The 16,281-nt window shown below is 42.0% G+C and overlaps 2 protein-coding genes across 3 annotated transcripts; one reads left to right on the forward strand and one right to left on the reverse strand.

Moving 5' to 3' along the window:
* The first annotated feature begins 622 nt into the window (after window positions 1-622).
* On the forward strand, window positions 623-12,417 carry acss2 (acyl-CoA synthetase short chain family member 2). 2 transcript variants are annotated; one of them, XM_087782571.1, is made up of 20 exons: window positions 623-898; window positions 964-1,143; window positions 2,327-2,522; window positions 5,395-5,486; window positions 5,962-6,065; window positions 6,149-6,221; window positions 6,714-6,789; window positions 6,979-7,090; window positions 7,362-7,409; window positions 8,634-8,771; window positions 9,208-9,378; window positions 9,444-9,577; window positions 9,641-9,773; window positions 9,827-9,883; window positions 9,959-10,039; window positions 10,114-10,222; window positions 10,888-10,956; window positions 11,030-11,206; window positions 11,379-11,453; window positions 11,640-12,417. In XM_087782571.1, the coding sequence occupies exons 2-20, from the start codon at window positions 1,017-1,019 to the stop codon at window positions 11,762-11,764; spliced, it is 2,097 nt and encodes a 698-aa protein (XP_087638697.1). In that variant the 5' UTR covers window positions 623-898; window positions 964-1,016; the 3' UTR covers window positions 11,765-12,417. The 2 variants fall into 2 exon arrangements, with proteins under 2 accessions (XP_087638697.1, XP_087638698.1); XM_087782572.1 differs by lacking the exon at window positions 7,362-7,409 and having other exon boundaries at window positions 623-1,143.
* A 408-nt stretch (window positions 12,418-12,825) lies between these two features.
* Window positions 12,826-16,166, reverse strand: atp6ap1a (ATPase H+ transporting accessory protein 1a). The gene is made up of 11 exons (XM_087782573.1): window positions 16,039-16,166; window positions 15,482-15,608; window positions 15,336-15,410; window positions 15,085-15,278; window positions 14,940-14,980; window positions 14,800-14,885; window positions 14,587-14,733; window positions 14,102-14,259; window positions 13,988-14,038; window positions 13,684-13,921; window positions 12,826-13,616 (listed from the first exon to the last, which is right to left on the reverse strand). Exons 1-11 carry the CDS (start codon window positions 16,164-16,166, stop codon window positions 13,407-13,409), a joined length of 1,455 nt encoding a protein of 484 aa, XP_087638699.1. The 3' UTR covers window positions 12,826-13,406.
* Between the last annotated feature and the right edge of the window lie 115 nt (window positions 16,167-16,281).

Raw genomic sequence — 16,281 nt, forward strand, 5'->3', positions numbered from 1 at the left:
TGTACCAACAATCTTCTTAAATATATTCCTTTTAGCATTTGACACAATTATAAAATACTATATGTAATATATTTGTTTGTATTATAATAATAATTTGCTCCCCATGTTCTCTTGACTTGTTTCACATGCAGTTATGATCTGTTCTTAGTTTAAACATCAGAGGCAGGAAGATATTTTTACACAAATTCATTATTTCATGCTCATTAATATATATATATATATATATATATATATATATATGTATATATATATATATATATAAATAAACACACATACTGTACATAAATACACATCTATATTACATGAACAAGTATTGCCAGTAAGAATTTGATCTCAATTTATAAATGAACATTGTTAAAATATTTAACTTCATTTTTGTGGAAAACGCCCCAAAAGCCACTGTACTCTTGTTTAAATACACACGTAGTAAGTAGCAAAAACACAATAAATACACAACAGCCAGCTGATACCCACTAAAGAACAAAACAGAAAAATAAATGAGAAATAATACTTTCATTAATTATTCTCTCAGAACTTGAACGCAACACTATTGTACTCCCGCAGGAGTCCGTGAACGCAGCACGAGCCCTGATTGGCTGCTTCTGCGTCAGTCTTCTGTCAATGAGAAGCTTCTTCGATAAACGTCAACATTTTCTTCTTTGATGGACGATTTCATTCCTTCAGACCCTCGAGTCACTTCCGTCTCAGAGGCTCCAGGAGAGACTCGAACCCGCAGCTCCTCGTTCAGCTCTTCGTGTTAGCTTAGCCTTCTTTTAGCCTGTTAGCTTAGCACTGCTCACTGTTCGTTGTTTCTGATCCTGAGTCTAAGATCTGAAGAAACTCTTGATCTTCAAGTTCTTCTTGCAGGTCTGACTCTGAACCCTCTGGACACGGAAGTGTGAGTCTTAGTATAGTTGTTATTTATTGTTGATCTGACGCTGGAGACAGGTTTGTTTGGTTTAGATTCTCCTGGTTTCAAGCGTTTTCTCGGGTTTGGACGATATTGAAAATCAAACATGATTCCCGACAAAGCCCCAGAAGAAGATGTTTTCTATGGAAGTCAGGAGTTGAAGAAAGAAGCTCATGTCCCCAGTTTTGAGAAGTACAAGGAGCTGTACCTCAAGTCTATCGAGAGTCCAGATGGTAAGTTCTTGTGTTTCTCATTGTCCTGAGGTTTGAGCTTCATCCTTAAAGTTCTTCCTTTCCTCTCCTCTCCTTTCCTCTCCTCTCCTTTCCTCTCCTTTCCTTTCCTTTCCTTTCCTCTCCTTTCCTTTCCTTTCCTTTCCTTTCCTTTCCTCTCCTCTCCTTTCCTCTCCTTTCCTTTCCTCTCCTCTCCTCTCCTCTCCTTTCCTCTCCTTTCCTCTCCTTTCCTCTCCTTTCCTCTCCTCTCCTTTCCTCTCCTCTCCTTTCCTCTCCTTTCCTTTCCTTTCCTTTCCTTTCCTTTCCTCTCCTCTCCTCTCCTCTCCTTTCCTTTCCTCTCCTCTCCTCTCCTCTCCTCTCCTCTCCTCTCCTCTCCTCTCCTCTCCTCTCCTCTCCTTTCCTTTCCTTTCCTTTCCTCTCCTCTCCTCTCCTCTCCTCTCCTCTCCTCTCCTCTCCTCTCCTCTCCTTTACTTTCCTTTCCTTTCCTTTCCTTTCCTTTCCTCTCCTCTCCTCTCCTCTCCTCTCCTCTCCTCTCCTCTCCTCTCCTCTCCTCTCCTCTCCTCTCCTCTCCTCTCCTTTCCTTTCCTTTCCTCTCCTCTCCTCTCCTTTCCTCTCCTCTCCTCTCCTCTCCTCTCCTCTCCTCTCCTCTCCTTCGTCAACATCAACACTTCCTAGAATCAAAGTGAAAAATGTCAAACATGTCGATCACAGTTAATCAAAAACTGTCAAAAACATCAAACCTTAAATGATCACTTGTGTTTGAACATTATCTTCAACAAATATTCTAGTATATAAAACATGTTTAACAGTTGACTTGAATGTTTTGTTTGTTTAACAAAAGCGTTTCTTTCAATAACAGTTTGACACACGAACTTTACAAACCTGCTCTGAACACACTTGTTTATTCCTTTACTTTTATTGCCAGAATTGTGTCTGTAGTTGAGAATCGTAAAGATTTCTGTTGCGATCACTTTTGTAGTCTCTGGTGAAACCGGTCGAAGCAGCAGAACTGGATAAACTCTAGATTGTCTTCCAACCTTCAGCTGCACTTCTTTGACCTGAATAAATAAAATGGCTTCTCTGATACGTTTACTGCAATGGCCTGAAAAAGTTTATTTTCAAAGTTTGAACTACAGTAGCATTTAATCTTTTAGCAAGATATCACTTGTGTTCTCTTGTTCTCCAGAGTTCTGGGGGGACATCGCCAAAGACTTCTTTTGGAAGAGCAAACACACGGGTCCTTTCCTAGACTACAACTTGGACGTGACCAAAGGAGAAATCTTCATTAAGTTCATGGAAGGAGCCTCGACCAACATCTGCTACAACCTTCTCGACCGCAACGTCCATCAGAAGAAACTCGGGGACAAAGTAGCTTTTCACTGGTAAGCAACGGAATCTGTCCTTTTCTTTTGCTATAAAACTCATTTGTATTTTTCTCAGCCAGTAAGAAAATTCAAATCTCCTTTTTAAAATCTAGAAACCTCTGAAGAAGTTTCAGAAATTCAAACTGAAGTCTTCTGTAACATCGTCCAGGCTCTTGAATAATGAAGACCAACTATCATGTCTTTCCTCAAACTCACCGTCTTAAGTTCTTCTACGTTGACACTTTGGAACAGTTGAAGATGTAAGGAAGTCATTTGTATTTATGTAGTGCTTTTCCAAACTGATGAATTAAAATGGTATCGAGTCGAGAACTCGTACCTTTGCCCATGTTAACTAAAAAGTGAACAATAGTTTATTTCAGCTTCTGTCGCTCCTGCACGAAGGTTCTGTGTCTCAGGATTCTTGCTCGACTCCATCTGTGGCTGAACAGCTTTCTAACGTACAAACTAACCCTGTGCTGCCAGATAAGATAACATTTAAACATCTTAAATTGTTTTGTTTGTAGTTTTCTGCTCATTTGTCTTCATCTGTGTCCATCAAAGGAACAGAACCTCAAATAATTAAACACCGAAACTCTTTCGGCTCCAAATAATAATTACAACTTCTTGTGATTCTGTGCCATCATTTAGTTATTTATTCAGAAATGCACAACTGGGTTTGTGTTACAAACTGTGGCTTTAGTGGGTATCAGCTGGCTGTTGTGTATTTATTGTGTTTTTGCTACTTACTACATGTGTATTTAAACAAGAGTACAGTGGCTTTTGGGGCGTTTTCCACACAAATGAAGTTAAATATTTTAACAATGTTCATTTATAAATTGAGATCAAATTCTTACTGGCAATACTTTTCATGTAATATAGATGTGTATTTATGTACAGTATGTGTGTGTGTGTTTATTTATATATATATATATATATATATATATAATATAACAGATCATAACTGCATGTGAAACAAGTCAAGAGAACATGGGGAGCAAATTATTATTATAATACAATTATATATAGTATTTTATAATTGTGTCAAATGCTAAAAGGAATATATTTAGGAATATTGTTGGTAGAAATGACTTCAGAGAGCAGAAAAAGGATGGATTTTCTTTCTACTGCTTTTATGGTGAATGTCTACCAAATATAATTTAGATTTGTATGTCCTTGACGCGCCTGTAAATAATCTTTGTAATCTTTGCTCCTGTTGAGGGAATAATAAAGGCCATCTTATTTAGACTTTAGACTTTCTTTTATTGTCATTGCACAGAAAACGACAGTGAAACGGTTGCTTGGTAACCGTTAAAAAACACAGCAGAGTGAATTTGTTATCAAGAACGACGTTGGAAGGTGCATTCACTATTTCTCTGAACTTCTATTCTTGTACTTCTTCACCTTTGAGATCGTATTCCAGGCCAAAGCTTCGTGAGCGGAATACGTTTATCCATTATGAAGTTATCACAAAATTCTGCCTCTTTCATAGGATCTGAATGGAAACCTCTGGTCGTCCATTCTTGCTGTTTAAAGTCACCCTTGTCTTCTTGAAAGTGCAAACTCTGTGTCCCTGTTCTGTGGTTTTTCTTTCACATTTTCTGTTGAATTATTTCTGTGTTAATGATTACATTTCACTAGCATGACCGATCTTGAGCAACATTTATTTTTTAGTCCATAAAAACTAATCTTGTGGCTCAAGAGTTCTGAATGTCAAACTGTATTTTCATTCTTATTCTGATCCCTAAAATCTCTCATATCCACAGTTGTTTTGCTCTTGAATCAACTGCTCCAAAGTCCAACATTGACTGACGGCCGGTGTTGCCTTATTAACGATAAATGAATGAAATAATCCAGAGATTCCTTCCTCTGTGCCGCGAGACTTTTATACTCCCTGCTGCAGTTCATGAGCTCAACCTATTATATGTGACCTCCTTAAAAGTTGATACATGTCCGGAGTTGTAACACAATGTTTATTCAGATATAAATATATATTTATATACAGTGCAAAAGTTTAAGGCAGGTGTGGGGAAAAAGTGCTGTAAAGAATGTATTCTAATGTAAGAATGCTTTAAAAAAATGAAAGTGTTAATAGTTTATTAATCAATTTGCAAAGTGAGCGAATAAAAATCGAAATCAAATCAATATTTTTTGTTTCTACCCTTTGCCTTCAAACCAGCATCAATTCTTTGGTACATTTGCAGAAAGTCAGGGGTTTTGTAGGATTCTAGTGTTTGCTCAACAATTCTACCAAACAGGTGCTAATGATCATCAAGTGATGAAGGTCCAGCTGTGGAGGAGATGGAACTGGCTGAGGAACAAACCCTGAGGTTGTGGAAGTTTCATGTCTCTGGTCATAGAACACAAGCCTGACGCAGCAACACGACACGAGGTCGTTCTAGTCGGATGGATATAAAAAAAACGACTGCATAACCAGACAAAGACTTTAAAGCAGACTAGGGTTTCAAGATGTGCTGTTCAAGCTCGTGAAGAAGCTCAGAGAAATGTTGAGGATCATGGATGCAGTGGTCGAGGTCACTTCGTGCAGCAGATGAAGGTCCAGCTGTGCCATCACCTCAGAACTGGCAGAAACCAGTGGGACCGTCTACAGAAGATCTGTTGGTTCTCCAAGATGTTTGAGGAACCAGCCGAGTTCCTTCAAAAACTGCATGTGAACCTAGAAGAACTGATGCTGTTTGATGGTAAAGGGAGGTCACGCCACATATTGATTTGATTGACATTTCTCTTCTGTTCATTGATGAAAATAAACTATTAACATTTTTGAAACCTTCTTAGTTTACAGCATTTTTTCACACCTGCCTAAAAGTTATATTTGTTCATTCAGCTCATTTGAAAAATTCAAATCAATTTGTAGACTTTTATTTTTCTTCAGGGAGGGCAACGACCCCGGAGATGAGCTGTCGGTGACTTACAGAGAACTCTTGCAGAAAGTCTGTCAGTTTTCCAACGTCCTGAAGTCACAGGGTGAGTTCAGACGTCCACTGAAGTCCGAAGAATTGGGAAAGATGGAAGATTTGGGGAAATTGTGTGATTCCTCTTTGACTCCTTCAAAGATGGCGGCGCGCTGTAGCGGCTTGTTGAGTTCCTGACGGCAGATAACGTTGGGATTCAGATTATTACATTTTTCACACTTTGGCAATAAAAGTCTTGGATTCTGATATTGATGGTGTTGACAACACAACACAAGGTGTGTGCTGTCAACACAACACAGGGTGTGTGCTGTCGAGGATGAAAGGCACAATAATCAACAGAAAAATGCAACATGAAGTACGAGTCGGTTGAAACCATCATTTTGAACGGGGGAAGCCAATCCAGTCTCAACAAACAACAATATGGTGGATCATCAATGGTCTACACTCCCGTGTGCACTGAAGCTACTTCATCTGATCAATCATGTTGAACAACTTGTTTCATTGTCTTTTTCTATTTTCACTCCCAGGAGTTGGAAAAGGCGACCGAGTGTCCATCTACATGCCCATGGTGGTGGAGTTGGTGGTTGCCATGTTGGCATGTGTCCGCATCGGAGCCGTTCACTCCATAGTTGTAGGTCAAATGCTGACAAAGAAAGTGTTTTTCAATCGATCTTAAAGTTTGATTCTTTTTCCTTCTTTGTACCTCATTCTCAGTTTGCTGGTTTTTCTGCCGAGTCGCTCTGTGAGAGGATCATGGACTCGCAGTGTTCGCTTCTCATCACAGCAGGTGCACTTGTTACACATGCTTACGTCAGTTGACACTTTTCTGCTTATTTAGATGAATCGGTTGGTTCTCTCGCTTCTGAACAGTCCTAAAAAGCAGAATATTTTATTGATAAAGTGATCCTCAGAGAAGCAGCATTAAAGGGTCACGTGAATAAAGTTTTACCTTACCTTACCTTACACCTGTTCATCTGTTTAAGGCTCACAACAATCTTACTTCTGCTCACTTGCTCTCGAACGAAGAATCAAAACAAATGTATCGATTCTGTTCGATGCTTTTCTACATGTGTTGCTTCAATGTTGTCTGGATGTTTTCTTCTCCTGAAGTCAGTCTTAATGTCACATGATGTGAATTGAATGAGCTTTGACGGAGATGACTTTACAAGGATCCACTACGGCATCCTGCCCTCGCCGAACACGTTAACTCAGCACCAGCCACAAGTTTTATTTCTCTAAAGCTAGTGTTTGTTCATAGTCTTAACTCTTCTGTGTTCAGATGGTTTCTACAGAGGAGATAAGCTGATCAACTTGAAGCTTTTAGCTGATGAAGCCCTTCTCAAATGCAGAGACAAGTAAGACACAGACATGTGACGCATGTGTTCATCATCATGGTTAAATTCATATATATATACATATATATATATATATATATATATATTTCAGATTCTTTAAATAATGCAGCAGAAAATAATTATTGAACTCTCTCTTCAATCCCCTTCTAATGAGCGTTTTTAGTTGACATGTTTCCACAATTGTTGCAGGGGTTTCCCAGTTGAGAAGTGCATAATGCTGAAGCACTTGTCCGTGGAGGAGTCTCCTCTGGGTTCTCCTCTGGGTTCTCCTCCAGCCAAACGACTGTGTCCAGACCTCCAGGTATAAAACATTGTTCCATATTAAGACCACATTGAATCAAAAAGAAAAATAAGTTTTTTAAGTCATTATTTTCATAATTTGTGAAATGTGTTTTTTAAATGTACATTTCCATTTTCAAACTTCTGTTGTCATTGCTTCTCGTGCTTCTCCATCTGCTGTGGAATTTTAATTTGGTGTCTTTTATAATTTGGGTTTTCCATAAAGACTTATTTCCCTCCATTAACGTTTCCCTCCTACGCCCCCCCCCTCCTTTTTTTCCATTCCCATCCAGCAAGGGAAAAAGACAGAGCGAGTAAAGCGAACTCGACCGGTTCCAAAGGTATTTTTCCTCCCTGTAACGTTTGCTTCAAAAAGGGGAGATTCGCTCTTCAACAGAATTTGCTAAACACTGCTGATGGTAAACATGATGAAAGAAAAGATTCAATTCAATTCAATTTTATTTAAAGTGTCTTATCATAACAAAGTTATCTCAAGACACTATACAGTTGAAATAAGACTGAATAAAAAGATGGTGTTCTTGAGCATTACTTTGCGTCCACTTTTGTTTTTAAACATGTTGCATGTCAATATTCTTGTAAGTCATAATGGCTCAAACATTGAGTAGTTGTGTTGATGACGGTCATGATGTTTACTGACAGCAGCAGAGTTTTCACTCCTAGAACAACCAATCACCAGTGAGATGCTCTTCTAATGTTCGCTAATGTCTAATATCAAGTCGTCTCGACTGAAAAAGCTTCACACACGGCCACCTTTTGAATGAGTGTTTTCTCACTTGGATTAATTCTTGTATAACAAAACTTTTATTGTATCAAAGAACCTTTAGGTTGAGTTTGTCCCTCAACATGAAGCGTAAATGTCTCCACCTTCTGTCTGTTTAAAATCCTCAACTCTGCTCATTCTGCATTAACATCACTTTATTTCTACATCCATGGTTTGCCTTCAGCTGTGGCTTCTGGAGACCTTCATGTTTAATAGTGTTTTTGTTGTTTCACTCAATGGTTCCTGCAAGACTTGCATCATCACAGCAGCTGCACATCATCTCGTCGTTTTTCTGGCTCGAGTGACGCATGTTTGGCAACAAAAGCATGATTGACCACTTTTGTCTTGATCTCTGGACTAGGAAATTGATTTTTAAGACTTTAAACATCTTTTGGTCACTATGGCAACAAGCTGAGTTGGTGTCTGAAAATGTATCTTTTTTTCTCTCACTCTGACTCATTGATGGCTTGATTTTACTATCCCAGTATCAATTTATACTTGAACGGGCAGGATTCTTCTTATTTTGTTCTGCCAAACATCAAAGTTGGACACATCGCTCTTGAAATATTAATCTTTATGATTTTTAGCTTATCTTTTTATATTTTTATAGTGTAAACTTATTACTGGCTCCCGTATTGTGACGAAGTCACAGCATGAAGTTCTCTAACAAATCTCTTCTCTCTTCTCTCACGATGATCAAACTAACTTCTATTTTACTTTACAAACTTCTGAGCTCCTGCGACGACACGTCTGTTCGTGGTAATGAAGAACATTTCTGCTCCAGGTCCCGTGGAACCCTGAGGTGGACCTCTGCTGGCTCACACTCATGCGTGACGCGAGTGAGGAGTGTGAGCCCGAGTGGTGTCGCTCTGAAGATCCTCTGTTCGTTCTCTACACCAGCGGCTCCACCGGCAAACCAAAGGTAGATATTCCCGGAGCTCAGGAAAGTTGCATTTCTTGTCTGTTTATAGTCACACAAACGCCCCTAAAACGCTGAGGCATTTCATTTTTGGCTATTTTACTAAAATACATTATTAATCCTTCTGTGAAAAATGACGTCATTGCACTGTTTTCATCTGTTAAACTGTCTAATACTGTTTATAAAGAGTTGTTCTCCCTTTGAATATATTTATCATGTTATTGGACAAGATTCCTAAAAGTTTGTTCTTGTCTGTGATGATCTTCATCTAGCATCTGATCCTCTGAAGTCATTTCTTCTGAAGAATGTAAATCTTGACCTGAGACTCATTTTATTGAACTGGCTGTTCGTCATATTTGACATTCAAACGACCTTGGAAACGATCCTGGTTTTCATGTTCCGCTCGCGACTGACCACTCAAGCGGCTCTGTTGTTCCAGGGAGTCCTTCACTCCGTGAGCGGCTACATGCTCTTCACCGCCACCACCTTCAAGCTGGTGTTCGACCACCAGCCTGACGACATCTACTGGTGCACGGCAGACATTGGCTGGATCACGGGCCACTCCTACATCACGTATGGCCCGCTTGCTAACGGCGCCACCAGCGTCCTGGTAAGTGTGAGAAAGCGTCAGGTGTCTGCAGGTCCACTGTTGACGTGTCCGTCTGTGGGTTCCAGTTTGAGGGGCTGCCCACGTTTCCAGATGTGGGTCGTATGTGGGAGATCGTGGACAAATACCGGGTCACCAAGTTCTACACGGCACCCACTGCCATCCGACTGCTGATGAAGTACGGGTCTGAGCCTGTGCAGAGGTGAGTCCCTCCGTGGCCCAGGTGTCTCTGCTGGGCTCGTTTAAATCCCTCTGCCTGGATCAGGTATAAACGAGACTCTCTCAAAGTCTTGGGCACCGTCGGCGAGCCCATCAACCCAGAGGCCTGGCAGTGGTACTTCAGCGTGGTCGGGGAGAAGAGGTGTCCGATCGTCGACACCTTCTGGCAGACGGAGACGGTGAGTCGTTCTTCATATCCTCCGGGACACGGTTCTTACCTGTGCGTCTTCAGGGGGGACACGTGTTGACGCCTCTACCTGCAGCCACCCCCATGAAACCAGGCTCCGCTGTGAGTCTTAAGAAACAAACGCAAATTCCTCAAATGTTTCCATCGAATGATGACTAGAACTCTCCTGCACATTAGACGTTTCCTTTCTTCGGGGTGGTGCCGGCCATCTTGAATGAGTCCGGAGAAGAATTGGAAGGTCCCAGCGAAGGATACCTGGTTGTTTTCTTTATATTCCCTTAAATGATTCATCTTAAGAAAGAAGACCGACTCTAACGTGTTTTGTTTCCCAGGTTTTCAAGCAGCCGTGGCCCAGCATGGTGAGGACGGTGTACGGGAACCACCCAAGATTTGAGGCCACATACTTCAAGAAGTTCCCGGGGTACTACGTGACTGGGGACGGTGAGAACTAAGTAGTTTTTACTTGTGCTGTGACCCCTAGAAAAGTAAACATTGTAAAACAAGACAAATGGCCTCATGCACAGCATGTGAAATAAAAGATAATAATAAACATATTTATTTAGTGATTTAAAAAGAAAAAAAACACACTTGGACGCTTCACAAAGGAGGGTTAGGGTTAGAAATGCACAAAAAGGTTAAACGGAAAAACAAACAAGAGTAGGCAATTTTGAACAGGTGGGTTTTGAGTGATTTAGAGTTCCTGATAGTTTGAGGGAGTGAGTTGAGTGTAGAGCAGCAGCTGAGAAGGTTCGGTGGCATCGGAGGTGGAGTCGGTGTGATATGAGGGTCAAGACTATCGAGGGACTTGTAGGTGAGGAGAACCTTGTATTGTATCCGGAGTGCAATAGGAAGTCAGTGGATTCTTTGAGGGTGAAGGGTCTCTGGAGCGGGTTTTGAACATTCAGCTCTTGTGACTCGTATCCCGTGACAACCCACAAGATCTCAAGGAACAGGTTAAATATATCTATAGTAAAATCTAAAGTTGTACATATTAAACACAAATGATTTCACCGAAGAGAATAACAAAGGATTTATGAAAATAATAACCAGTTATGTAGGATCTCAAGTAGTTGTTGTCAGTTTTCCTCACGTTGGTTCACCTGCAGGCTGTCGGCGAGACAAGGACGGCTACTACTGGATCACCGGCAGAATAGATGACAAGTTGAACGTTTCAGGTGAGCCTGGAGTGTAGATGTTGAATCTCCTTTCCAGTGAAATTTTATTCCTTTTTTTTTTTTCCTCCTGCAGGTCACTTGTTGAGCACCGCAGAGGTGGAGTCGGCACTAGTAGAACATGTGGCTGTGGCTGAAGCCGCTGTGGTGGGAAGACCTCACCCTGTCAAAGGAGAAAGCCTCTATTGCTTCGTCACACTCAAAGATGGAGTGACATTTAGTGGCACGCTGGAGGTTGAGCTCAGAAAAATAGGTTGGTCTGCACTTAAGATCTACACGGTCCAGGTTAGGGATGAACTTATTTGTGAACCTGCTGTCAACAGAATGGATTTTCTATCCGAAGCAAACCTTTGATTAATTTATATATGTTTTGTTTTGTGGGATCTTATGTCATCAATTCTTATTTACTTGACCTTGTATTCCAGTGAGGGAGAAGATTGGTGCCATTGCTACACCTGACTACATCCAGGAGGCTCCAGGGCTGCCCAAGACTAGATCAGGTGAGAAGGAAGTAGTTTGTCGTTAGTATCACAGTGGCTGTCATGTCTGTTTTGGATTCATGTCTCAACAATAATCCTGATTACTGGCGAACATCAGCTGCAGGAAAAAAAGTGTTTGGAGAGAAAACCCTGACATTAATGATGCCATGAGTTCTAATGCATGATCTTGTCTATTTCTTTCTGCAGGAAAAATCATGCGACGACTGCTTCGCAAAATCGCTTGTGATGAGCGAGACCTCGGCGACGTCTCCACCCTCGCCGACTCGTCAGTCATCGAGCAGCTCTTCAAGAACCGCTGTTGTACTGTTTGAAGAGCTGCTCACTCTGGTGGCTCCGGTGCTGGAGCCACAAACTCATGAACGCTTTTAATAAACAATACTCGGCTCCTGGAGGACGAGATCCTCTCACTGCTTTCCTTTCATCAACTCTGCAGGACGGCAACAGCATGATTTGGGAGAGTCTTTTTTTTTTTTTTTTATCAGGTGTACAAGATTTCTACATGTATCCATGTGATGGGTAGAGCGTTGTTTTTTTTTCTTTGTTTTTTAACGTCAAACCTTTTTCTATGATCTCATGTCAAGTGCAGTCCCTAGTTCACCCCCTCCTCGTGAATCCAACACTGACACTTGTTTTTAAAATGTAATGTTTTTTTTTTGTTTGCCATCTTGATGTTGCGTTTCAGAAAGTCTTGTCAGACGAACAACAATGCTCGTTTCTTTCCATCCCAAAACCTTTTCTTTACGAGGAGGAACCTACATGTTATTTGAAATGAGCCTCAAAGCAAAGGCATCTAGTGACTAGAAATTTGAACCTTGAACCCTATTTAGCATTAGACAGACTTGTGTGACTTGTCTTGCCTGGAAGTGTGTAAGATGTCCTGTCTACTTATAATCATGGATCTTCTGCTTTGTGTTTGAAATCTTCTGTGTAAGTCATTAGTGAATGAACGACTACTGCTTCTCTATTCTTTGTCTGAGCCTTTATTTGCTTGAGCTCTTTATTCTTGGTGAGAAAACATGAAATTTGTAAACATATTGTTTTCTGTTGATTTGAGTCAGTCCTGCTTCAGGTGGAGCATCTTTGCAGCTGCTTCCTGTTTGGATCATCATCTTAGTGACGGCAGAGAAGATGCTGGTGAGAAAAAGTCAATCAACTTTTGTTACTTAATCTCACGTTTGGCTCTGCAGCTCTTTTCTCTTTCCAGTTAACATAGTTCAGTAGTTTTACGTAAGAAGCTGAATGTACATGAAGATGCTCCTACAGGTGAGTTTTTAAGATAGATTTGTTGACAGAAGCTCATCAAAGAACGTTTGCAGCCCTTTATGATGTGCATGGATCATGTTTCTCTGAATACAATGAAGCACCAAACTGATCTTATTTATCTCTTTATTTGTCTTTTATTGATGAATTTAAAATCTCTTAAGACAACTTCTGCTCTTTTACTGCATTGAGTTTCCCAGTTAGACTTTTAAAGAAAATACTCTTAATTACCACCAGAGGGTTATTTTAAGAAAAAACAATTTTCTTCAAGTTCCGTTCTATTTAATACTTTTTTTTTTATCAACGCCCTCGGATGGCTTTTAGAACATCAACTATCGTGTGTTGATATGACGACTATCACCAAGAACATTGGCTTTGGTTGATTCGTCAACATCCTGCAAAATCGTTACACAACATGAAATGTTTTATTGGGTCAGTCAAACGCACAACATGAGCCTTCACAAATCACACAACACAAAGATGAACACACAATGTTTTCACAAATTGCACAAGAGTTTCACATCACTTGTAAGATTAGGCCTTAAACGTTCCTCATGCCTACAACACTTCTACACAAGAACAAGTCATCACACAATTATTTAGTTTGTATTGTTTCTCTTTGACCGCTGAGGTTCAATCTTTGATGCTCATGAAAGTGTCTCTTCAGCCCACAGAGCAGCACATGTTGCTGCGTCACTCGTTCTGGGGCACAGAGATGGCCGGACCTTTGGGGTCATCGAACCGATCCATGGTGCGAAGCTGCATGATCATGTGCAGGCCGTAGGTGAGCACCAGGACCATGAGGAGGCTGGTCAGGAGACCCATCCAGATGCCAGGAGAGAAGAAGCCGGCGCAGTCGCTGGCATACGAGAAGTCACCGCCAGAGATGTTGAAGCCCTGGATCTGTGAGGACGACGCTTGGATGTTGAGTTTCTCACACAACCGTGGTCACCTGTCGTGTGAATCTCACCTGCAAGTCTTCAAAAGCGACCCGCCACTGATTGGCTGGATCTTTGGAAGATCGGGGGACGAGCAGCGGCCAGCGGAAGCTGGTGACCGACTCGCAGCGGTAGGAGTACTCGGCTGGAGCGTAGATGTTCCTGCTGCCGTTGAAGGTGGCCTTCATGCCGTCGTACTCCAACTCCACCGCGTCGAGGGTGAACCAGCGACGGGCGGACACCTTGTAGTGACGCTGACTCATCACAAAGCTGCACACAAACACACACTAAAGCAGGTGCATGGAAGAAGCTGGAGGAATATTGACATGAACTCACATCAGTTTGAAGCTCCGGTGACCGAGAATGTTCTCATAATTTAGAACCAGCCTGAGGGAAACCATCGGTGAGGAATTTGAGACGAGATTGAATCACGATCGACACCGAACTCACTGCGCTTTGGTTTTGTCACAGGTGGAGCCGTGCAGCTTTGGGCTGACCCCCTCTCCGAATGTTGATGGGGTCAAATCGTGGTCCTCCCAACGACCACTGCGCAGGATTTTCACCGACAACCCTTTGGCCCACAGAAGGATGCAAGTTTTGTCCCCCTCCTGTAAACAGTGACTTGAGCTCAAACGAAAGGCGAGTAATTTCTCCTTCAAACTCTTCACTGGTTTCTTTCAGCATCATTTTAAAATTCTTACTTTCAGATCTATTCATGGTCAGACCTTCTTGATCCAGACTTACATCCCAGCTCGGGCTCTGAGGTCTGTCGATCAGAATCTACTGATGGTTCCTGAACTTCCGGACCAGAGGAGAGAAATCCTTCCAGACTGTTATTTAAAGTCTATATTTAATTGTGTATTGTTTTGTTAAAGTTCTTTGTGATCCTGGTCTAGAAAAATCTTAACTATAACTTCTAAATCTAAGAGCATCACCTTAAACTCCAGCGGAGCGTAGACTCCAGCTCTCTCCTTCAACTTGCGCTGCTTCTCTCGTTCTCTCTCCCTCTCTTTGTATCCTCTGTACTGCAGCAGAGATCGAGCTCCTCCTCCGACGCTCGCCTCCAGCGGCGCTGCTGCTTCCTGTCGGAACACGAGCGTTAACGTTGGAAGAGGTTGTAGTTGGTGGAGTTTCTAAGGAGGATTCACCCTGGAGGGCCGCAGGGCCGTGTAGATGGCTGTGTATGGAACCGACTGGGCCTTCATGATGCTCAGCACCTGACCCATCATCTCGTCTGAAATCACCGGCGTTAGTTTCCACGTCCAAATAGAGTCTGCGTCAAACTCACCATTTCCACTGAGGATCTCTTTAGGCGACATCATGTCGGAGCTGAAAAAATTTGTATTCCATGGTTTTCATCAACGTTTGCATGAGTAGAGTGTGTGTGTGTGTGTGCGTGCGCGTGTGCGCGCGTGCACGTGTGCCTGCTGTACCCGCTGCTGTAGGGCAAACTGAAGACCAACAAGGCAGGAGACGAGGCGTTCAGTCTCAGCTGGCTCAGGGTCTCGGGGTCCATGTACAGAGGCGACGTCTCCAGGAGGTCCTGCAGGCGACCGATCACGGCGTTGGAAACGGGCCAGGACACGGCAGGTAAGACCAGAGACGAGGACGACGACCTCAGAGTGGCCTGTAACACAGCAGCTCAGGTGTTGAGTCGGTTACACGATGTTGGCTCATGTCATACCTCCAGGTTGGAGAAAGCACTGTCCTGCTTGTTTCCAAACGCTCCTCCATACATGGTGAAGTCCTCGATACTCATCTGTAGGAAGAGAAGCATTCTTGCCTTTCTTGGCTTCTTCCAAATGTATCAGTCGTTCAGATGCGACTCACCTTGTCTTGAAGAAACAAGAGCACATTTTGTGGAGCCACTTTCAGAGTTTTTTCCAGGTGAGATAGAAGTTCTTGTTGAGCCACAATGTGACCAGATGTAGGAGGAGACTGAGTTGGCAGAGAAATCCTGTGGAAGGAGGTTTATCCCATGAACGTACAATTCAAAGGTCCTTGTATATTAAAAAAACTGTATAGTGATATTTGATTGTTATATTTGATCATCAGAAGGTGACAAATCTACAAGGTTTATTAATAAGCCATTCATCTCATTTTTTGTTGTTGTTCATCTGATTAGATATATCTCATATATATATATGTGTAGAGTTACAGGCCGTTAAATGGTTCTAACGGTGTTGATTACTTTTATTTCCTCCAATAGTTTAAGTTAATGTTTATAATCTTTATTTTCTCTACATTTGTGTGAAAACAGCTCTTGTTACGATCACCGTTAAAACCGTCGCTAGCATAAGAACCAAGGACAGCGAACATCCGGGAACCTTCAGTGCTGAAGCCGTCGATATAAACAAACATGCTTTCAATTCTTTTTCAATTCTCACCCTTCGCTCGTCCACAGAATGAGAGGCACTTGTTCCTCGCATGACACCGCGTTTAACGCCAACAACAAGGCGAGGAACGCGGCGGAGGCGCCGGAGCTGCGGAGGTGGATCGTCCCTGTCGACGCCATCTTTGCTGTGAGTACGTGACGTCACCGGGGATGAAGCTGAGCCTCGTTGAACTGGAGGTTCTGAACTCGATGTTGAATCCATTCAGCAGCACAAGTAAATACATTATTCTTTTAC

This window comes from Callionymus lyra, unplaced genomic scaffold, assembly GCF_982586985.1.
Source record: "Callionymus lyra unplaced genomic scaffold, fCalLyr1.hap1.1 HAP1_SCAFFOLD_89, whole genome shotgun sequence".
NCBI lineage: Eukaryota > Metazoa > Chordata > Actinopteri > Syngnathiformes > Callionymidae > Callionymus > Callionymus lyra.